The sequence below is a fragment of the Vidua chalybeata genome, chromosome 20, assembly GCF_026979565.1.
Source record: "Vidua chalybeata isolate OUT-0048 chromosome 20, bVidCha1 merged haplotype, whole genome shotgun sequence".
In the NCBI taxonomy this organism is placed as follows: Eukaryota; Metazoa; Chordata; class Aves; order Passeriformes; family Viduidae; genus Vidua; species Vidua chalybeata.
In genome coordinates, this window is record NC_071549.1 from 11398945 (window position 1) to 11422610 (window position 23666).

Here is a 23666-nt window from a genome sequence, read left to right on the forward strand (position 1 = left end):
CGCGCTAACGAACGGCCGCGGGGAGAGCGGCGGAGGCACCGCCGGCTGCGCGGACACCCGCATCGCCTTTCCGCGCCACGTGTAATCGCCCAGTTAGTCCGGATGAAAAAGTAAGTCCTCTTCTGCACACCAGCTCGCTTACCACATTCCATTGTAATGCCTCTAAAAAGGATTTTACAAAGGAGCGGTTCCTCACATTGTGAATTTTGTCTGGATGTAGAAAATGGGGTCACTATTTGTGAAATGGCCAAGTCCTCAGCCTGGAAACGTCTCACGTTTTCTGCGGAGGAGTCTAACCAACCAGCATTCATGAGACTAGATCTAAATTAAGTATGTTGTCATGTTCCTTGTTGGTTGCACGAAAAATACCATAGATAGTCTTATTTGTCGGAGAATCAATCAGCAGAACTGCTGCCACTGTGTTGAAGTAGGAGAGTTCACACAGGTGAGTAGGTTAAGCTCACACTGCAGCATCATTAAATGTTTTCTTTCAATTTTGCTGAAATCACAAAGCAGACTAACGTAATAGGTGTGAACTGTGGTGTTCCACTTGTGTCCAAAATAATCCATGAAGAAAGGCTGAGAGGGCTGGGGCTGTTCAGCCTCCAGAAGGCTCATCGGAGAGCTTCTGGCAGCCTTTCAGTACTTAGAGGAGGCTTCTAAGAAAGATGGGGACAAACTTTTCATTAGGGCCTGCAGCGACAGGATAAGGGTTAACAGTTTAAAACTAAAAGGGTTGATTTAGACTAGGTATAAGATGAAGTGGCTGCTGGAACCCGGGGCTAGCTCTTAGAACTCCGGTGCCACGCCAGGAGTGGGGAACTGCCTTGGTATGGGGATTTACCAGAGGCAGAACGTTTAGAGCCACGTGCTCTAAGGTGCCAGACACAAGCCACGACAGGGACCAGGCAGAGGAGAAAGGAGGAGGCTCTCTGTCTTGAGGTTCCAACAGGAACAGTTTATTCCAGGTAAAGGGAGCAGGACAAAAAGCCCCTAGCTGTGTAGTGCAAGGGTTTTTTTTCAGATACAAGTCAGGGGGTGGATACAAACAGCGAACCAACAGGGAATCTTCAGGGGAGGAGTGAGGAGACTACATCAAGTGTCTGGGCCCAGTTGGGGTAGGAGGATGTAGAGGATGGATCACATGGGCCAATGGGGCTTCCAGGAGTAGGGGTGTTGCAGACAGGGATTGGCCTGAGGTTTAAGTGGCAGAGAAGGTTTGGGAATCAAGGCCTGGGTAGCCTTGACAGGCAGGGAAAGAGCTGGAACAAGAGGCAAGGAATGGCATGAGGGACACCTATAGGGAGAGTAAAACCCAGGGGTAAACCAACTTGGGGAGAACATGGGGGTACAACAGAACAAACCACTTAACAAGGAATCAGTAAAATAAGTTTGAACCGCAACAATAGGGAAGAAATTTTTTACAGTGAGGGTGGCAAAATACTGGCACAGGTAGCCAGGAGAGCTCCCCATCCCTGGAAAAATTCCAGGTCAGTTTTGGGCTTGGCCTTGAGCAATCTGATAAAGCTGAAATCATAGAATCATTGAATGGTTTGGGTTGGACATCCCTGCTTATTGCAGGGGGGAATTGGACTAGATCACCACCACAGTGATCAATCCCTTCCAGCTCAAACTATTAGCTCAGTATGTTTGAGCTATAACTGCACCGAGGTTGTGAGTTTGATCCCATATGGGCCATTCACTTAAAGAGTTGGACTTGATGATCCTTGTGGGTCCCTTCCAGCTCAGAATAGTCTGTGGTTCTATGTTAACTCCTCTGAGGCTTTATGTAGACATAGATGCATTTTAGCATAACCGAAAATGGCTTTCAACTGCATCTTACACAAAGCAATCCCATCTTTTATTTTGGACTCTTTACCTCTGTAAGCCAGGCCGGGTTTAAATTAATGATACAGGGTGGAACCTTTGGGATAGTTTCATACATAATTACATATCGTGTAAGCATAGGTTTGAGCATAGTTTTAGATTAAACACTTTATTGGAAATATCACACAAAGGGAGAAGTGAGGAAAGACATTCATCCAGTTATTACACTTGAAAAGAGAAAGACTTTGCTGCTATGGGAAGCATAGTCTTAAAAGTAGATGATGTCTCTGCTGACATTATCTTGAAAATATTGCACAGAACAAACTGATATAGCCTTTAAAAGTAGGATCAAGTTGTCAATAAACAATTGTAGTTATACTTTCAGATATAATAGAGAAACATTAAAAAAGTTAAGAAACAGTCCATTTGTGTAAAATATATACTACGCCAACTTAATAGATTGTTCTTTTACCATTCATGCTAAACACACTGTCATATATACACACGTGCTCTGCATTTTTTAAAAAATAAAAATACTGAAAAATCAATTGGGGGCACACATTATATACTTTAATTTCAATTTAATCATAACAATTAAATAGTTGAGATCATTCATATAGAGCAGACCTCTTAATGCACAAAGCTGTAAAGTTTTTCTAAAAGTATGTCATCGCACTGCACTATTTCCCTAACCCTTACACACAAACCATCAAAAGATCAACTCAGCTTACACTCTTCCACTTTCCTGCAAACAAGTGGCTGGTGAGTCCCAGATATCTTTACAATCACCTCTCTGAAGCAGGAAGACTTTAGAAAACCTGTACAAATACCTTGTGGGTAGCTGCGAAAACAAACTAAATTACAGAAAGGATGTAGATTCACCCTGTTGAATTTGCAATAATTTTACAGTCTAAAAGTTCCTTTATATAATTACATGCTATTAGGCCTAAATTGGCCAAGTACTTACCTGCGTCTTCAGCACTCACATCACACAGTTAAATCATCTATGACCTCGGACTGTGAAGGAATGCGATGTATTAAGCCAGTATTGCCCCTCTTGTGGTAGTTACGATGGACCTTGGCTCTGCTACTCAAAAAGTATTCTACTGTAAGAATGTAAATAGGTGTATTGTGTGTGCCAGTTTTGGACAGATTTCTCCTCAAAACTCCCCCAAAACATAAGTACAATGTGTTTATCCTTACAGTGCATTTGGTAGAGCTACAGGCTCACACTTACACCTCAGAATTATAATCATTCATGACAAAGTAAAAAACTAAAGGCAATGGCATTTATATGCTAACAAAGCAGTTGCTTCATTCATGGTTTTTAAGTAAACTAGACTAGAAAGGGAGACTGAACTAAAATCATATTTCAAATGCAATTGAACTTACGTACTTTTTAAACTGAAATTCAGAGCGCACAGAATCATGACTGGAAGAAAAATCTTTTAAGTAAAAGCTCTGTGTTTTCACTGATTTTACTTGGTTATCTGTCACATCATTCTAAAAAGATGCAATAAATCTGAAGAATGCTTAACATGTTTTATTATAAATTGTCATCAATACAGCACCAAATTAATCTTTCTAAATATCTACAAAAAGCACAAGGGCAGGTTAAAAAACATTCTCAAGCATGAGCAGACAATTTGTGTGTTTCAGTTTTTTCTTTCTATGAGCCTGTTCTTAGGGAAGAAATAATTTTAGAAGGCTTTTTTTAGTCCAGTAAATCTGGAATAATGTAACTGTACTGTGGTTTTAATACTAATTAAACTGAGAACTGAAACCAGTGAAAGGCTTTTGAAACTATTTCAAAACTCCCACATCTTTAATATATATTTTTGTGTATTGTTCATCTGCCTAAGAATCAGCATCTGTACTGAACAAGTTGTAAAGAGTTCACTCTTGTCCACACTGAAGAGCTGCTCTCCCCCGAGTCCAGGTAAAAGCACATTACAGGCTTGTTTCTATTACAGCTATTCAAAGGATTTTGTACCTTGCTAGCTCCTATATTTCCTGCAGTCCTAAACCATGCAAGCACACAATCTCAGACAAAGAACAGTCCCAGCTGTTGCTAGTCTTATCAAGAAATTAATCCAGGACTGCCAGTAGAGGCATTAGCAACCCTCTCAGCAAATACTATTAGATTTGACCATTACAGACAAAATGCCACCACACTCATCAGGCAAGAGGTTATGCTCTCTTTATGCTTTAGGAGAACAAAACAATGCCTGTTTGATCTCAGTGTGTGTATGCTAGAGTGGAGGGGTAGGGTTGGAGGAGAGGCATTATTGCCCTAGGGGTTGAGTACTCTAGGTTATTATTTGCTAAACAGAATTTTCCTTGTCCATCTGCTATTTCTTTTATACTATGTTCAATAGAGAAGTGAAACTGAAGGTGCTATCTTCTAGAGTTTTACCTTCATAGCAGAATCACTGCATAAAATTGTCCCTAGACTTACAGACAGGAGAAGTACATTTGCTTCCTGTGATCTTTAAACATAAAAATCCAATCTACTACTAGCACCAAAATGACAATATTTGCCTTTGCCAATTTCTTCTTGTCTTTTTCAAACCTATTTCCGTATTACTGACACGGTGATGTGATCAACACTTCAGGGCACTGCTCAGCAATACTTCGGTCAGCCAGCTACACAGCTGTATGCAAATGCTTACAGGGACAGTACAAAGCGAGGAATAATACTGTGTTCCATTTGCAAAATGTCAGTCTTCCCATTAGCATGCTGTATTTGACCCTTCTGGCTGGAGGGGTGTCAATGGTTTTATTCAAAGCGTCGTAGATGACTGTACAGAGACTGGACATAGGTGAAGACACACATGGGATCTGGCTTGTGACCCATCACCATCATGTCTTCCACTTCTATCAGACGGTCACAGTGAGCCATTTTCCTGTATTAACAATAAAACAGATACAGCAAATCAAGAGTTACATAACTGCTTCCAGGATTCATTTGATGCTCTGATTTGAGCACCATTGAAGCATTTAAGAAATCCTGAGGTTCACTGGCAGCATTTCATTTCACAATGAATTGAGCAGGGTCAGGCTGGACATTGTTATTTTTATGACCACGGAATATTCCTGTTCTTTCTGTCTCTTGCTTTATAGTGGGATCTGATCTTAAGCCCTGGAGGGGTGGTGCTTTCTTCACTATCATTCCACGTTCCTCTGTAGCATGTAGCCCAATCTCACACTACTCTGCCCATGTCTCAGTTTTTGGTTAATATATAGGGAGTTCCAAAAGAATGGAAAAACTCAAGAAGAGATGAGATGTGCTGATGAAGGTCTATGTGGCTGCGAATTGTTTGTTCTCCACCACCCCATATCTTCAAGATGTGAGTGATCTGGACCAGCAGAAAGGAACAGATCTGCAGAGGCTTAAGATGAAAAATCACAAGGGCAGGAATCAATTTTATCAGCATAGCTAGTACTGGGGTGACCAGCAATAACTGAGAAAATAGCCTTTACTGGCACTCAAATAAATCAGTTTAAAGGCAATCATAGCTATGAATAGTAATTTCTGTAATTTTCTCTCACCTGATGTGTCTTAGTGTTGTGTTTGTGGTGTCTTTTGTTCTCCCCTAAACTAACTGTTTACATAAACTGAGGTAGAAGAACACTGCAGCTTTCCTTTGAGAGTTGTAGATCGTTTTTTAGAGATCAATCACCTAAAAGTATCACAGAATCTCCTTCAATTCATTGACAAGCAACAAAATTTTTTATATATACATATATGTGTACTTATAAAAATACTTGTATTTCTCAAATTAATTCCTTTGCTAGAGGCTGTAATAAAGAGAAACAACATTATGTCAAGAAATTTCAAAGGTTTTTTTCTGAATGGCCAATGGCAAATCCAGTTCTTTAAGTTACCTCATTAGCCATGTGTTCCTACCGTCTGTTATCATTTAGAAAAAGTGTACCAAACCCAGCTGCATACCACATGGAGAGGTCTTAAGGTAAGAATCATGTTGATACAAGCTCAAAAATGTTACTATCTCTGACTGTCAGGTTCACATTCATAATGACTTTAACAAATAAGTTAGCATTTAATTACCTGCTATACGGCATGAAAAAGAATCTGGATAATGTGACTGAAGGTATTAGCTCTGCCTGTTTTCAGAAGTGCAGTTACCTGGTTGAGATACCAAGAAGCTCACAGCCTTTGATCTGTACTTACACTGAATTCAACCTTTGTTCTTTTTCAAGCAAAACAAGGTACAGTCAGAAGTGAAGTCTCTCACATGTATTATGCGTTCTCTCCGCAGAGCTTTTTTTTTTTTTTTTTGGCATGATACATGCAAGCTAGTAATACTGATGCCTTAAGTTTTAGCTTTCATATTATCCAGATTCTGTACTGCATTAGTATATAAGTCAGAACTTCATATAGTGTTAGCAAGTTCTCTTCACAGTTTAGTCAGACAAAACAATCATTTTCCAGCCTGAGAACCAAAGACACTGTTGCAGCTTCAGGCCCAAAAAATATAAACAGCAGTGAATTGAGGAGAGCAATCTAGGAGGATGGGGCTTCATAATATGAAGCTGTAATTGGACAATTAACCCCAATATGTAAATGGACCAAAACTTACAAAAGCATGAAAACGTGTGATCCATCGTCCATCTTGGGTGTAGCCTCGGCCAGGCTCTTGTACTGCCCAAGGTGTATCCTTTGAAGGCCTTTTTACTAAATACCTACTTTATTCCTTTAACACTGTCTAGCCTCTGTTCTAGGTAGCCTTCCAAGACATCAATACAGAGTCAAAAAGAATAATAATGAAACTCTTCACTGCTGCTCAGGTGCATTAGACTTGAACTGGAAGCACTTCACAGAGCGCTAATGTACTCACTCAGCCGTTGTGAAGGCCAGCTCAAAATTCTGCTTGCGATTAGCTGGGTCAAGCTTATTATAATCAAAAGCTTCAGGGAAGAAAGAATGCACAAGAGCGCAGAATGCCATCCCATCGTTCCAGCTTGAGGAGAAGTTCTGGAGATCAATGTGCTGTCATGATAAAAAAATACACATATTAATGCAACACAGGGGAACAAATAAAAGCAGCTGGTTTTGTTCAATGCAGTTTTCTATTGTTCTTTCCCACCAGCAAGAGCACAGGCTTTATTTTTTTCTTCCCATCTTTGTATGTCCATTTCATTGTTGACATTCTGGGAAAAAAATGGCACACTCAGCAATAAAAGCTCTTTGCCTGAAATACCCAGATGCAAAGCAGACGCATAGTCAAGGTCCCTGATCCAAAGCCCACTGAAAATACTGTGAAGAATCTCATCAACACCAGTGAGCACTGGAGCAGGCCCAATGCACCAGCTCAGTATCTGTGGAAACTAAGGACACTACTAATACATAACCATATTCACCCATGGAGGATCTAAAATTGAAGAACAGTTCATTTTGTGAATAACACTAGATAAAGACTATGCTTACTTGTTTTGCCCAATTCAATATCTGTTTACACACAGATAGGTAGAAATATAGGAAAAATCATATCTACTGCACAAGCTGATTCTCAAAACAAATTCTTATTGTTACTTTCAAATGCCACAGTGAAAAGAAACGTATTTGTGCTCTTGTCTCATGCTGCTTTCCCATCACATAAAATTCAAGCCCCAGCTTTTCTAGTAAGCAATTAACCATAATTTTAATTAGTTCTGCTTATTTAAACTATAATGTACAGTTTAGCAATAATTATGCACATTTAGTAACATTGAAAAACATACTAAACACACACAAAACAATCCCTAGGGAAAAAAAATTCTGTATTTCTTTGACAGTTGCAGTTTAAGGCTAGATAAAACGAATAAAATCTCAACTGCTGTATTCTTTTAGTGACACTGATGCTGCCTCATAAAAAGTTACTCACAATGTGATTCAAACTCAACCATTTACTACAAATTCATTTGTCAAATACTAACAGAGTACTTGGGTCTGTATGTAGCAAAATGGCCATAGTCTTCATGTATTCAGAACTTGTCATGTATAATGTGAATAAAATATTACAGCCTGCAACTAAGAAAAAAAAAAGGTCTGAGCGTATACTGAAATTTATATCCATAAGCACAAAAAGGTCAGCTTTTAGAAAAACTTTAATAGACATACAGAATCTCATTCATGCAGTCACTGACAGTCTTGAAGTGCTGCCTACACAAACCGTGTTTGTGTTACCCACACAAAAATTGATCACCTTGAGGAAGTTAACTCATTCTCTAGCATATTTTACATTCACTCTTTGAGCACAGAATTTGGCAAATTCTCTTGAAACAAAAAAAAAAAGAGATGAAAATACTAGCATATCTTTACCTTGTATCCTATGGTTTTTGAGCGACACCAGTCTAACAGAATTTGTTTAATGCTGCTAGCGCTGGCAACCCCAAAACTCAGCGACCTCTTCAGCTTAGCTCTGGATTCTCCTTTTCCTCTGGAAAATTAACAGAGACCAGATTAAATTACATTCTAGAAAAACTTAAACCTACTTGTCAGGAATATTTATACAACTTTGCCCAGGTCAGCCCCTGCCCAGGTGATATTTGAGAAACATGTTGCTGAAACCTTGACTTGTTGGCCCTGCAAGAGAAATGTAATTTTTATTAAACAAAAGCCATAATTCCAATTCCAAGCCCTCTTTTATTTAAATCATACTCCAATCAAGAAGTGTCCATATTTTGATCCTCAATGAATGGCAACAGAAAGTCACTATATTTGCAATCTCCTATAATGATGGAGAAGGCAGCTTTCACAGAACTCTTCCCTGATAAAAGGCACCTGCTGCCTTCAGCTGAACAACTCCGAAGTCAGAGGAGTCTGTAGCTGTGAATTTCCAAGGCTTGGTCTGTAAAGTCAGTGAAACTTTAGAGGCCTCATATTGTCCCTTAGCTCCAAATCCGACACGGAGAGAGTTCTCCCACCCAGCTGTACTCTGCTGGGAGTAACTGACCAATTAGTTTCCCATTAACAAACCGTTCTGGAGACAAGGACTGAGACGTACTTTCCATCATCACGTTCAAGTTTCTCAAAAAGCGCTTTCCTGGCCTGCGTTCCTGCAGTCCGCGGGAGCGTCTGAGACCGCACCAATTCTCGCCTCCTTTCAACTTGGCGATGCACAGTAGGAGGAGGTGAGTAAGAGCTGGGGGTCACCTCACAGTAACTGTCAATGGCACTGGAGAAAGATAACATGAAAAGTATGTGATAAACAAAAGAGTTAACACTCTGCAGTGACAAGAGCCAGCATAAAGGTTCAACTGTTGTCTCTAAACCTTCCAAAAGATCCATTTCAAGAGGACCTGCATGAGTCAAAAGCTATGGTAATAAAAGTAAAATTATTATGACACGCAACAGCACTTAAGTATTGAAGCCCCTAAGGTACTGTTACAAATAAGACACAGCTGGACAAGCCATAAGCACTTTGTAGCACTGAGCAGAACAACAATTCAAAACCTTTGAGAAAAAAAAGAAGACAAAAGAAAAAGTTGTGGCCAGACAGGAGCACTAAATCCCATCGATTTCCAACTTCAGGCTTCTCAGAGGCTGTGACATTTTTAAAATGAAACTTGAAGAGTAAATCAGAAAGTACTTTTGAAATTTTTACTTCGAGCGCACAGAATTCTGACCTTCTGACAGTGTTGCTTTACTGACTGCAAGCTGTATATGTGATTGAGAAATACGGGATTACATTCTAATTAGTGTTTGTTTGAGCCATATACTGCTTCATTGGCATTAATGAAGCAAGCCAAACATTGCATTTGGAATTATTCCACATCACAGAGATGGGGAAACAGGCAAAGAACAATGACGACAGTGTCACGCATTAATTTCTGGTACAGATGGAGGTCGGGTATGACACCAAGTTCTCCAGGGTGCTCAGCATATCATGACTCAAATATTGAGGTGCTGATGTCGGGACTACCTCAGAAGAAATGTAATACCTAATTTGGGATTGTTTTCAAGGCAGATACAAGCCGAATTTAAGAGATTTAAACTTTCTTCTCTCCAATGTTTTTCTTGATGGATATTTTGCATGCTAAGGTTGTCTGGATATGCCAGGAGTAATTGTGATACCATGTAATCCTCTACTAAGCAACTGCAACTCTTGAGTTAATAATGAATGTGTAGGTGTCCTCAGCAAGACATTTATCTACAAATTAAACTCTAGGCTAGCCAAGTAAGGATATTTGGTAGTGATCATATGTTGGTTTCCAAAAATAAGCCCAAAGTACTAATTTCAACACAGATGAGTATATTTAAAATTGTTTTCAAAGGACCTGACAACTTCCTCCTCCCAACAAAAATCCACCACTATCAAGCACTGATAATCTTACTGATTAAGACTAAAACAACGTGGAAATGTTAGGTCTACTTGAAAGTGCTCCGTAAAATTTTGTCCTTTCTCATCTCTGTTCCACTTAGCCCAGAGGAAAGCCCACAGCCTTTAACAGGCTTAAAATATAGCACCAGTGACTCATTTGTTCTTCAGTGCACTGGTGGGGCAGCCTGAAGAAGTGTGCCCCGCTCCCCCCACCCTCAAAAAAAAAGAGCTAAATGTGCTAAGGCTATCCAAAGCTGTAATCACAGGTGTGATGTTGATGTTCAGCCTACTAGATGCCTCGTGGAAAGAAAGGTGTGAGGATTAATCAGGATATGGCCCTGATACAGGAATCAGAGGTACAAAAGAGCAAGTCATGCAGGGGATTTAGGGCGAATGAGTGATCCTCAAACTAGACATATAGCAAGCATGATATATAGAGCAGGTTGCTGATTTCCCATGAGAAGTACAATCAATAATAACCTGGTACATTTCACCTGAGAATATTCAGGGTATGTATGTAAGGACTGCTGTGTTGAATGAAAATTACTACGTACAGTACATCACTAGGATGGTTTCAGTACAGATAGTGTGATTATTCCAGTAGTCACTGATTTGTTATTCCCTGAAAGTAGAAGTGTGGTTAAGAGGAATATGCCCATTTTCATGTTGATGGACATAGTACATACATTACGAACATTAATGTAATTTAATGTACGTACATACATACATTAAATGAACTACCTATGTTAATGTAAGAGATGATGGGGCAAATAGATTAATGTACGATTACACATCCAGTGCTTAAAACAGCATCTGGGACTCACCTGTTTTCCAAGTCAGCAGAACACCTGTCCCTTGAGACTACATTGACCACAATGGCCTAACAAAATGTCACGAAAAATGCATACCTTTCACCAGTTTTGGCTCCACTACGCAGCCCATAGTTCACAGTTGAGACAGGCTTGGTGACAGAAGTAGCATTCTCTATATAAAAACAGAAAAGATGCATTAGTTCAGAAACTTTCCTCATGTGCTTTCAAATAGAAACTTTCCTCATGTGCTTTCCTGATGGATAGACACGCATTGATTTTTACTCACCACACTGTAAAGCTGCAGGCCTCTGACTTCCATATGAGCTAACAAGCTGGGGAAGGATTTTCCCCAGCAGTTCAATTCCTCTGTAAAATTGTTGCACTGCAGCAAGGATAGTGTAAGCATACCAGAAAAGACTCTGAGAGGATGTCTTTGATAAAACTGCAGTCGGAAGGTCAGATCACTTCAGGCCCTTGTGCAATCCTCAGAGGAGAGCACGCTGCCACTGACATTTCAGTTAAAGGAAAAAGTGGTGCTTGCAAAAGTCATTCTAGCAGACGAGCCCTGGGGAGTTTAATGTAATTGAGTGCATAATTTAAATTACCTAATTTCTACCAGGAATACATTTTAGTTTGTAAAGTAGAACAGACTCGAAGTTGCAAATGTGGCTTAAAATCAACTTTGCATCTTCCTCCCTCCACCTATGAGGTTCTATCTTATGTGCTTTGCGTCTTAGGGCTCAGCTCTGGACTCCAGCTATGCTCTATAATTGCAGAACAGTGGAACATCTTGCCCAATTTTAACATACCAAAGCCAAAACTTGTTGCATAAACCAGCAACTAATTTCTTGAAAGCTCCTTCTATACACGAGGGACTGCCAGCTTAGAAGCAATTCAACCTGATCGCTCTTGCTCTCTGAAAATGCAGAATTCTCCCCTCTTATAGAAGTGATCCAGATCAACTACATTTTTCATGTAAAACACACTGGTAGATACCAGCATACAGATGTGACAAATTTGTGACCACTAACAATTGGCAGATTTTTATGCCAATCTCAGATGTCTTCAGATGAGGAGGAATGTAATCCTTATTCCCGAAGGGCTACACATTTTGCTAAATAAACCAACACTTGAGACCACCGTGAAATGCCAGTATATTGTGCAGACAGTAACAACTTGGTGACAGCAATCAGAGGTACTTTTGGAGAGAGCTCAACTCATCTATTTCAGCTGAAATCAGAAATCCTTAAAGCATTTTGTCCTTTGCCACATTTATATTACAAAGGAGACTCCTTACTTTTATCTTGCTCAAAGTAATTTGCTTCAATATACGTGGGTGGGCACACCACTTTCCAACTGCCTTGCATGCAGCCACAGCTTTCACTTGATCAGCTGAAATCTTCACTGCTCAAGCTGTCTCCCTGCCACACTTTTCTGGCGCTTATGGTTTCCACTGCAGAGATTGCCTAACGATACACACGAACATCACTGTGCAAATAAGGGTAATTACCCCTCACTTTGAACTGATTAAGAATCTGATGAAGTAGAACAAGTGTTCATGATTCTATGAGTCTGCATACAGGCTTGTTAGCAATATTAGTATTACCGTGTAGCTACAAGTCAAAACTACATGCTCAGATCTGAATCCCCCAAAGAGCATGGAATCATTCTCAATTTTTGTTGCATAAGGGCATGCAGATAGGAACACTCACCTCCGGTGGCAGATGAATCCATTGTTTTCGTTGTAATTGAATTCCAGTCCTTCACTGTATCGGCACAAACAAAGACAAAGGAAGTGTTTGCTACATTCTTAGTCTTAGTAAGATAAAAATCAAAAGAATAACCTGCAAATGATCCCTATCTCTTGCTAGCAATCCCATCCCAGTCTCCTTCTGTAATTTCTGACCCATATATATAGTCCAATTTCTAAGTGTCACAGCCAAGGATGAATGGCTTCCATACATTTTTTTTTTAAACTCAGTTTCAATATAACTAAGATTTTGCAATCACTGGCATGTGTCTATGTGTCAGACTGCTGTCAGTCATTCCTTCCTCCAAATGACTATTAGAACCTGTTGGCCAAATATCTGCCTAACTTCTCACAGGGCCTCCAGTCCCAAAGCACTAAAAATGTCCACACATTTCATGAAAAGAGCTGGGCATGTTTAAGAGATTCAGTAACTTACTGAATTCAGTAACTGTGCTGTAAGATACGCTTCACTAAAAACTCAACTACGTTCGGCACAAAAATTCTCTGCAGATGTGACATTACAGCCGAAAGCTCCAGCTAGGATCCACAGTATTCCAAATTGGAGTGTCCCACAATGGGATATATAGCCAGAGAAGCAAGGTTTCATAACTACCACAAGGTCACAGGACAATACTCATAGCAGCAGTTGAAGAAAGACAATGGGATGCAGCTTCAGCAAGTTACTTTTCTCTTTTACCTGGCTGGTTGGAACATTTTACTCCCATTGTATTTGCGCTCTTTCCCTGTCCCAGCAGGCAAGATGTATTGGTTGTTCCTGTTGGACAGATGTTCTCTCCTGAAAACTTCTCAGATGTCCTGGATACTGCAGTAACGGGAAGGTGGGGCATCTGTAAGGTGACTGCAGGGGCATGGGCTTCAGGGGACGAAGATTCTGACATCTGAAAGCAGGTCTGTTCATGGGTGACTTTTGCCTGACCTGAATAAAAAATGGGCGAGAGGAAGTAAATTTGTTTGCAGTTTGTAACAAAGCTACAAACCAATGTTCATGCAACAACTTTTATTTTACAGGTCATTGGACTTAATCCCCTGTGAAACATTGTACCATTTACATAGTAGAAACAACCCGAGCCCAAGTGACCCTTTCATCACACTTACTCTACAGGAATCTCAGCAGGAACAATGTCTTCAGATCATTAATATAGTAGCATTTGCATTTGGTAAGCTTCTCTCCCTCTGCACAGCCCTCACTCCTGCCACTCACACAATCTCCTGCCCCAGTTAAGGAAGAGGCATTTTTGTTTATGGTTTTATGAAACACTGTATGACATTTTCAAAAGCGGAGATGGTAAGTCCTTCCTCCACTGAAGGATGACAGAAGCGGACGGGTGACTTGCAAGATGTTTTGGGATGCAAGACTACAATGGCACCCAGCATAGAAGGCCTTACCGCTCGTGTCTCAAGGTAATGCAGCAGTAATAGCCTCCAATTTATGAAACACCGTAGTACATGCTTAACAGTAACGCCGAAGTTTAAAAATTAAACTCCTAGTTATGAAATAAAGTACTGGTGCTACTGGATCCATCCTGAAACTATAGCAGATTCTAACCCTTCCAGTGTGACTCCTGCTCTATGACTGCCAAGATCAGGTATTTTACAAGCAGTGCTACTTCATTTCATGCCCTGTTCCTACCTGATGAAGATCGATGCCCATTTTCAATGATGGAAGAACTAAAAACTCTTCTAAACTCAGGTTTCTGGTGGTCATCCAGGTCTACGCTCTGTCAGAACAGACAACAGACATGACAGCTAAATTTCAAACAGCAGCAAAAGTGAGAAGAATATCCAGGAACACCTGCCAAGAACAGATCTTCCTTGTGCAAGTGACCACAAAATAAGAAAGGAACAACTACCTAACCCCAGGAGCCAAGCCTGCAAATGAACCATTAGCAATGCATAACTTAAATCAATCTTCACACACATGTCCTTAACTGGACCCCAAGCACCTAGGAGGTGTTATCTTTTGTTAGATAAAGGTATCACCATCCACTGCAATGGTGATCAACAGAAGACTCGATGTAACAGTGGAGAAATTGTTTGAGATTGCATGGAATAATGCTGTGCATTTCTTTTTCTATTTGCTGCAGAAAGAAATTACAGTATAAAAACATATTGTATAGGCATTACAAAGTAAATTCAATCCTAGGACACTACAGCTATTTTATAATCTATAACTTCTGTAAGGATAGCTTTTTTCTGGCAAAAGCATAAATTCTCCTCATAATGGCTGTCAATATAATTCCAGAAAAATCAGCCAGGAATTTTTTTGTGGGTTTAGTAGGAGGTTGTGGAGTTTTTTTGTTTGTTCGTTTGATTGGGTTTTAGGCTGGTTAGGCTGGGTTTTTTTGGGGGGGGTGAAGGGGCATGTTAAACCGTGAGGAACTATGTGCTTTTTGGCTGCGTAACTAAAGGAAGAAGAAACTGCTTCACAGATAGGTGATTGCTGCAGTTAAGTTTCCAAGAAGAAGCAGTAGCTACAGGTAGTAGAGAGAAATTCCCCAACACACAGTCCACAAAAACGTTCATTGATTGCGTAGTTGTATCCAGATGTTTTAATTTCTGGGGAAAAAAACCTATTTTGAAACTTTTGAAAAAGGTACTGTGCATGAATAAACTTGGTTATTACTAGCTGCCAGGATTGAGAAAATTACAAATTAAATAAATACTAATTATAGAAACCACACAGAATCAGGGGTTCAGAACTTTTATTGCTGCATTTAGTGCAATTGAGATCCCAGTCAACAATTATTGCCCATATCCAGAACTGAAATGTAAAGCATAGCTAATGCAGCTCCCTAGAATGTACCCATGATACACAGTTAGAACTGTTTAGCCATTCATGTCAGTCATTATGACCTGAATGTGAAGAATGCCTGTGTAGACCGTAAACATGAATCTACTTTTATAAGCTGGGGAAGTGTGGATGAGTAAAATCATCAAATTACATGATCGTTGCAAAGGTCACGTAGCATTCTACGCACTGAACTGGCTTTCTAATGCAGTGTCAAGTGCTGCATTACCTTATTTCATGCAAACCTGGCTGCTACAGTTTGGCTAACAGTGCCAAAGAAGAAACTGATACCAGGCTGGAGGATGGGGAAGAAGGCCCATGTGCTGACAGAACAGTGGGAGGATTTGAGATCACATTCTGACATTCATTTAGTAGTGTCAGGCTGAAGTACTTTCAAAATCCACTTTGGAGATGCCAAGCTTCTGACAAACCCATGTGTTTAGCAAGACTACTTCTGTCAGTGCTGGTTACATAGATTATAAATAGCAGAGGGATAACTACACATATCTGTTCTTAAGTACGCATTTGTACAACTCACGTGACAACAACACAATGAAGAACTGATGAAGTTGAAGAAAAGAAAGTTAACTCTAATATTGTGGATGCCTTATCCAAGCTTGCTTGTAGAGCTAATCTCTGTGTAGCTCAGAGGTCTCCATGTAATGGAGGGTGATAATACTTTCCATAGCTATAGGGCTGCTGGAATTCCTCCTTTGCTGTAAAGAAGTTACACTTTGGAGATCCATAACCAGAAGCTGCAATTTTCGCAAGCCAGTAGTAAAAATTCAACGCATTCAGAAAAAATAAGCACCAGTTGACAAGATTAGGAAAAAAAAGAAATACAATTGTTATTTCCTTGCTGAACATCTAAGGTGCATGTCTGTTACGTCTTCAAGATTTTGTTTGCAGCAGGGTCAAATTCTAGAAGAATGACAGACACAAATGATACTACTCTCACTCAAGTGATAAGATTTCAGTCATTCAGAGTCTTTCATAAAACCACCAACTACCACAAGGGTCACAATACAAATCACTGGTTCTAGAGGAACAGTAATGTCGCCACTGACTGCCACAAAGGCAAGATTCCACACACTGTTCCTTGCATATATAGACATCACTGATATATCAGATACTGGGAACAATGAAGTTTTGAGGAAGTGCAAAAGAGCCAGCTAGACACCAGCAAGAGGTGTACCACATTTACCCCTTAGTTCTACTACTAGAAAGCCATTGTCCATAAGACAATACTAGTATTCTCTATGTGTAATTAATCCTGCTACGTGAAGAAAAAGCCTTGAACTCCATGAACATATTAGAGAAACTATTGCACTGAAGAAAAACAACAGGAGTACTTCTCATAGAACCTTTTTTGAAGTAAGCCTGGATATACATGGATAGGAGGAAACAATTCTTCCTTAACAGTTTCAGCAGGTGCCTGTGGCTATGCCACAGTGAATTAAAACAAAACAAACAACAACAAAAATAATCTAGATAAGGATCAAGGCAACCTTGAAATGTCACCATTCCAAAAGGACACTTGGAGGAAGTATAAGATAATAATAAATAAGTTAAACCAACAGACTTCCTTTATCAAACATAGGAGTTAAGATAGTTTGGAAATAGAGCATGTCATGCTCTATTAATTATGCAATCTCCTTGTCATTATAGAACCATAGAATGGTTTGGGTTGGAAGGGATCATAAAGATCATCTTGTTTCAACACCTTGACATGTGCAGGGATTCCATGCATTAGATCAAGTTGCTCAGGAGCTCATCCAACCTGGCCTCAAAGACTGATAGGGATGGGGCATCCACAACTTCCCCGGGCAACCTGTGCTTCACCACCCTCTGAGTGAACGGTTTCTTCCTAACATCTAATCTAAACCCGCCCTCTTTCAATGGTTTAAAACCATTGCCTCTTGTCCTGTTGCTATCTGCTCATACAAAAACAAGTCCCTTACCCTCCTTTTTGTAAGCCCCCTAAAGCATTTGCAGGCCGCAATGAGGTCTCTCTGAAGTCTTCTCCAGGCTGAATAACCACAGCTCTCTCAGCCCATCTTTGCTGGAAATACGTAGGTCATTATATACACCCAAGTTGTGTCTTATGTAGTTACTCACAGGCTGACTAAGTGCTGGGTGCCATCAGGTCATCAGGGAGAGATCCCAATGGGTAATACTCGTTTAGACTTTCATAGGCGGTCATAGCCAGCTATCTATCTCTCTGCGGCTTTGACCACCGCAGGCAGATTCTCTGCAGCCATCTGTCCAAGTTATACAGAAACTCTTCTGACAGTTTTAAAACAGGACACCCTTAAAGTACTTTTAGTCCTACCTCTTAACAAAGGCATCATGCTCAATCACAAAAACTGTGGAAATATCATAAGTTACAAAGCTCCTGCCAAAATGTAAAATCAGACCAACAAAAAAAAGATCAAAACTTTTTCTTTTTTAAACGCTCAGTAGCACAGGTATGGCTCCAGGATCCAGATCTTTGAAACTACCTCTTCAAATAGCCCCTATTTTCCACCTTTGTGAAAGCAGCTCTCAAGACTCTGGTGTGGTTAAGAGAGCTGCAGTCTGATATCAAAATAACAGAAAGACTGACCTCCGAATCAGAGCGGCTAACGGCCATTTAAAATTCTACCTAAACCATAATTTAGACTGCTCTTTATCAGCTTTCAAGGACATCATAGCAGAAATTTCCCAGATTAGAATTGAAAGGAGATTTGTGTCCTTGCTTCTGAACTATGCTTGGAATTCCCTGGATTCGTTTTTTTTTTTCCTAATGAAATTACCATGAAAAATAATCTAGCAATATTAGAAAAGAATGGCTCAGATACCAAAGATGTTCAGAATCTGCTGCATCAACCCCACAGTAAAAAGGAACTCAATCAGTAAATCTTTTCAGGAGCAAAAGAGCACGTCTTGATTTGCAACTATTTCCAGGTCAGTATTATTTGCTTCTCATGTCTCGCATTATAGAAGTATTTACTAAGACTAGAAGCGTCACCAGTTTTATTATAGGTGCTCGTGTATCTGAAAATATACACAGTGCCATTTATGGTATTCTTTTTCAAATGCTTCAGTCATATAACCAGAAATTGAAATCAACTGAAGGAACAGTGTTCATTACAGAGAATCTGAGCAACCATCTCAGCAATCAAGTCTTGGTCTTTCGCCATTTGCATGCAGCCACATCAGAACCTGACCCACAAACCCATGTTTTCACTGCACACATTTGGTGTGTATAGCTGTAGCTGCACCTCCCATACTTCTCAGTACTGAAATTCCCTTTCGGTCAGCTCTGCTAACTTGGGAACTTCTCCAACATAAATTGTTGAGAGGGCACTGAAGAACGATCAGCACTTAAGTGATCTTCCTTGAACCCTCAAAGCAAAGCAGGAAGGTTCCTATCCAAACAAAAGCTGTGCTTTAACGCAGACCGATACCTAAAACTGGATATTGGCCATAACATTGATGCAAGACTCTGTGTTCACAGACTGTGAAGTATACACCACAGCGTAGGCAGTGGTGATGGAGTGAGGGACCATAATCCCTTGTCCCTTCCGTATCACTCAGCTTACTTCAGTTCCTTGCAATACAAGCAAGCGTGGATAGCTCCACAGAACAAAAAGGAAGCAGTTACGGAAGTTGTATGGATGCTGCTTACCTTTGTCACAGAGGGGAAAGGCAGCAGTTGCTAGAATGTATCAAAAAGCAGTTTTACCTCTCCATTTGCCCAGAGGTAGGAAGCCCTATGCCCCCATTCACAGGTCAGTAGGAATAAAGAGGGCTGGAATGCAATACAGACTCTGCTCATTCCCACCAATTCTAGTGAATTTAACTTCCAAGCTTTTCTTCTTTAACCCCAAGCCTGGATAGACCACAGACCAGTTTTTTAAAGCTCCAACAGTCTTAAAACCCCCTTAAGACATGCTTAACCAAGAGGACGTAAAACAGGCTGTCATCTGTGAAAGCCAAGTGTCTAGTACCCCAGTTTTATGCAACTGAATCACAGCATAGTGAATGGTTGCGCTCTTCTGGTGTCACAGATGGCACGGGAGCTCGCAATTCTTACCGCAGAGACAGACGCAGACAAAGGATTACACAAAACATCTCAGTACCAGATGAGCTTTCCACTATTGGGATTTCTGTGCACCAAGCTACAATGCTCCATTACACTGCAGAAAGTTTTATCACTGGGAGGAATGACTACATTTGTGCAAGTTTAGGTCACGGAGACCACAAAAAAGCTTGCGTCGACCTCTCAGGGACAAGATGCAGCAGTGAGGGACAGGGGCTGGACAGCAAAACAGACTCACTGTGGGATGTCATCTTAGGGAAGCCACTGCCTGCTATATGCTAAGCTACTCCCCTCTGCAAGCTTGCCAACTGGCAAACAGCATTGGTGGAACACAGATCCCCCAGAATGGAGTCCAAAAAGGATACAAAAATACTTGCGCACACACGTACATTGATAGCCTACACTGCCCCATCTCCTCTTATTTCTAACCACAGGGGACTGACAGGTTGCTACCACTCTAACCAATATCCCAGTCTGACCAAAAAGGGCCGTAATCAGGTAGATCTCCAGGTGGTATCACAGCCAAGACCATTTCTCAGAGCACCTCCCATAACACCACTGACCCCATGCCGCAAAAGAGGAACCCCGTGTCCCTAAACATTATCCCGTGCAACATCCGTGAAGCATCCCTTCATGCATGCCCTTGGCCCTCCCTCCTGCCGTCTCGTTGGCCACTTACTTGGCTCCGGCCAGCGACCGTTAGCTTGGCACGACCGGAGAATGCGTCGTCGGCCGAACCTTGCGCCGGCGAGCCGGGCCCCACGACCTGAGGGCTCTCCGCTGCCTCGTTCACCCACTCCTGCGGCAACCCCGCCGACCTGCCCAGGGCCTCCACCTGCCGAGACAGGCGCTCCAGCTGTACCCGCAGGCGCCGGTTCTCCTGCTGCAGCTCAGAGACAGCGTGTGCCAGGGGGCTAGCGAGGCGCAGCACCTCCTCCACCTGCCGGCCTACTCCCTGCTTGAACAGCTGGATGTCCACATGGATCTCCCGGACGGCGCCCCGCAGCGTGTCCTCGTAGCGTTCCAGGCCGTCGCAGACAGTCTGCGCCTCCCGACTGTTCAGATGCTCGATCTCGCCGGCCATGGTGTCCGCTCACCGCAGGCTGCGCGGGCAGGGACGCAGGAGGGTCGGGAGCGGCTATCAGCAGACACCGGACCGTCTCCCCCTTCGCCGCCGCCTCTCCTTCTCTTTGAGATCTCCCCGTGCCTCCCGGCGGCCCCGAGCCTGGCCCTAAGCCCAGCCCCCGGCGCCGCCGGGCACGGCCCGTTCTGCTGGGGCGCAGGAGCTCGGCGAGGAGCTCGACGGGGCGCACGGCGCGCCCGGGGCAGCCGCCGCACGGAAGCGGCGCGGGTGGTGCGGCTGCCCTGTCTGCCCCGCTCAGCGTACACTCCTTCAAAGACGGAGATGGAATTTCGAAAGGTAATGGTGGAACAAGCAGGGGGAAGGGGCGGGGCCACAGGCTCGTTCACAGCTGCCCGGGGACTTTAGGGCCCGAGAGGGCCGGGCGCGATGGGTTGCGGGCGGAGCCGCGGGAGCGAGACGGCTCGAATCGGGCGGCAGCACCGGTGTGGGGGAAGGAAGAAGTGGGAAATGTGGGTCGGGAAGGAATCGGAGGGAGACGGAACGAGGGGAGGAGGGGTTAATGCCAGATCTTTCCCGGGTTGCTTGGACGATGACGATGTAGAAAGTATGCACAGGGGAACACGGAGGCAAAGGGAAAAGAGAACGGTCTTTGAGGGCACAGAGATGGAAATGCACGCACATACACCCTTAGACAAACTGCCAGATTTCTGCGCTTCTGGGCAGAAACTTGTAACCAGCATGTTCACACACGTTTCCCACAGTAGGCTGCAATTCGATGGGCATTAGTATTGAACTGCCAAGTCGTCCAGCAAATCCAATCTGTGTGCATGGTGGATGCGACACGTTTCTGTCAAGCTAGCCAGAGCCACGATACAGAACGCTTTCAGGTGTATTCTTTACTGCAGCACAAGACAAAAAAACCTCACAGAAAAAGGGAATCTGAGAAATATTTTAAGCAAATTTGCATCATCGGGTAGCCTATACACATCAGCACTTAATGTCAGGTAACCAACTTCTTTGGTACCATTTAATAGTTGTCAATAGTAGCTCTCTTGCAGCAGCAAGTAGCTAAGCCGGTAAATCTAGAATGTGCAGGGAAAGTTGGAGTTCTGCCCCAGTCAGTCTGTGTGAAACCCTAAAGCAATAATAACAGAATTCAATTACCATTAGCTCACAGGCCATTTCTTAACATATGCAACCTTATCTAAAAACAATATGTGTGTGTGCATGTGTGTGGTTATTACTGTTGACAGCTCATAGCTATTAGCTAATGGTACTAATAGTGTAATTCATTGGAAAATACTCTTCCCTAGATAGTAAATATTTCCATTTTTACAATTTTTTTAATTACTAAAGACAACTTTTACTTTTTCACAGAACAATTATTTAGTAGACATTTCAGTTTTCTGACAAAAGGTGTCTTGAAAGAAAATTTCCAACTTATTCTCAGCTAGATCTAGCAGAGCCATGCAAATCAAATTGTTTTGCTGTTTACAGCAACCACAGAGTAATCGCAAACCCCCAGTGTTCTTAAAGCTGCTTCTCATTCATGCATTTAGAACAATTTGCAGTACAGGTAATGATACTAACGGTTAACGTACATCCTAATCTCACAAAAACTTAAGTACAACTTTCCATCTGTCTTTCTGTCCTGTCACAAACAAGGAGTTAGCTTTATACTTCAATAGTCTGAAGCCACACCTGCCTTTCTGTTCCCTTTGAAATCTTCTCCTTTGGAGCTGTTGCAGGTGGACAGAGCATGGGAATATGTCACTCTCCAAAAGCCTCTCAAAGCAGTTACTGGATGTAAACAGCACAGGTGAAGCCCAAACCAGTGATTCAAAGATGGAAAGATAGTGATTCTCAGATTCTCAGAGCTTAAACTGAGAGATTTAGAATATTTTGATGCCCAAATCCCACTAGGTTCTCTGTCTCAATATCTGATGGCTTTTCTTCTTCAGTAAAACTCTACTGGGAAATAAGATTTCTTTTGAAGTACAGGCAGTTAAGGACCTCTTTTCAGGTCTGAGCCACAACCCAAAGACCAAGACCAATGGGTGCATTTCTGTTTATGGTGTTTCAATAGTTCCCTAAGCACTTGTGGTTATCACTTTTTAGAATCAATCTGGAGTGCTACAAAAAAAACTTATCCTAGAACAGCAGCAATGTGTCATTTCATTAAAACAAACTCTGTTTGCTTCCCTACATTTCTCCATACAAAGACACATGCATGTATAACATAGGTGGGTGTACCCATGTCCATTCAGAAGCCAAAGCATGAGCTGGGAAGTCCTCACCTGATAATAAGTTCTTTCTACACTTGTGTTAAAGTATACTCATTTCAGACCTCGAGAAAAAACAACCTACTGAAATGTACTAATCTAAAAGCTAAGCAATCCACTGGAAGGTATGCAACAAGGATTTAAAGAGGTGTCTTAGATGTAGAAAGATTTTGGACACTTTAAATATCAAAAGCCCATTCTGAAATGGGATAATTTGAGTGCATGGGTACAATCACTGCTCAGATGAAGTTTCACAGCCTGACTGCATGTGAAACCACAGTTTTTTAGCAACTGAGGAAGGATAAACCTTCTAAATATAAGACATGAGTTATGTTCTTAGTGACTTATCTCGGTCATTAGTTCTAATTTGCAAAGCTTATTGAAAACAGCTGAAGATAACAATCACTCCAAGCAGGCTAACAGCCAAGAAGCCTCAGTTGTTTCTTATAACTGACAGGCAGCTTTTCTGTGTCGTTCTCACTTGTACCAGAAATTATTGTAACATTGAAATCACGGTGGCAGAACGTAGCAGAGCGTACGTGCGAGGCACGTCCACAGACGTACGTGCAATCGCACGCACCCAAAGGCAGCAACAGGAGTAGCCATTCCCTGAGCTGAACTATTCAGCTCCTTTGGCCCTGTTCACTCACCTCAGTCTCCCTTACACCTAAGGATGCCAAGCCCTGTAAAG

General features: G+C 41.8%; 1 protein-coding gene and 1 long non-coding RNA gene across 2 annotated transcripts; one reads left to right on the plus strand and one right to left on the minus strand.

The window, feature by feature from the left end:
• The first annotated feature begins 31 nt into the window (after positions 1-31).
• On the plus strand, positions 32-5345 carry LOC128798188 (uncharacterized). Its single transcript, XR_008434352.1, has 2 exons — positions 32-110; positions 5056-5345. It is a non-coding gene; the product is annotated as an uncharacterized LOC128798188 (long non-coding RNA).
• Positions 1339-21023, minus strand: SMTNL2 (smoothelin like 2). Its single transcript, XM_053961477.1, has 9 exons — positions 20289-21023; positions 14368-14455; positions 13414-13653; positions 12679-12732; positions 11063-11138; positions 8838-9008; positions 8153-8270; positions 6690-6841; positions 1339-4733 (listed from the first exon to the last, which is right to left on the minus strand). The coding sequence occupies exons 1-9, from the start codon at positions 20691-20693 to the stop codon at positions 4607-4609; spliced, it is 1431 nt and encodes a 476-aa protein (XP_053817452.1). The 5' UTR covers positions 20694-21023; the 3' UTR covers positions 1339-4606.
• Between the last annotated feature and the right edge of the window lie 2643 nt (positions 21024-23666).

Excerpts from the sequence above, each read along its gene's own strand:
- SMTNL2 (XM_053961477.1), bottom strand. The coding sequence starts at position 20,693 with ATGGCCGGCGAGATCGAGCATCTGAACAGTCGGGAGGCGCAGACTGTC. Across the intron at positions 9,009-11,062 it reads GGAGCCAAAACTGGTGAAAG|TGCCATTGACAGTTACTGTG; the intron begins GTATGCATTTTT and ends ATCTTTCTCCAG. Across the intron at positions 4,734-6,689 it reads CTGGCCTTCACAACGGCTGA|GAAAATGGCTCACTGTGACC; the intron begins GTGAGTACATTA and ends TTGTTAATACAG.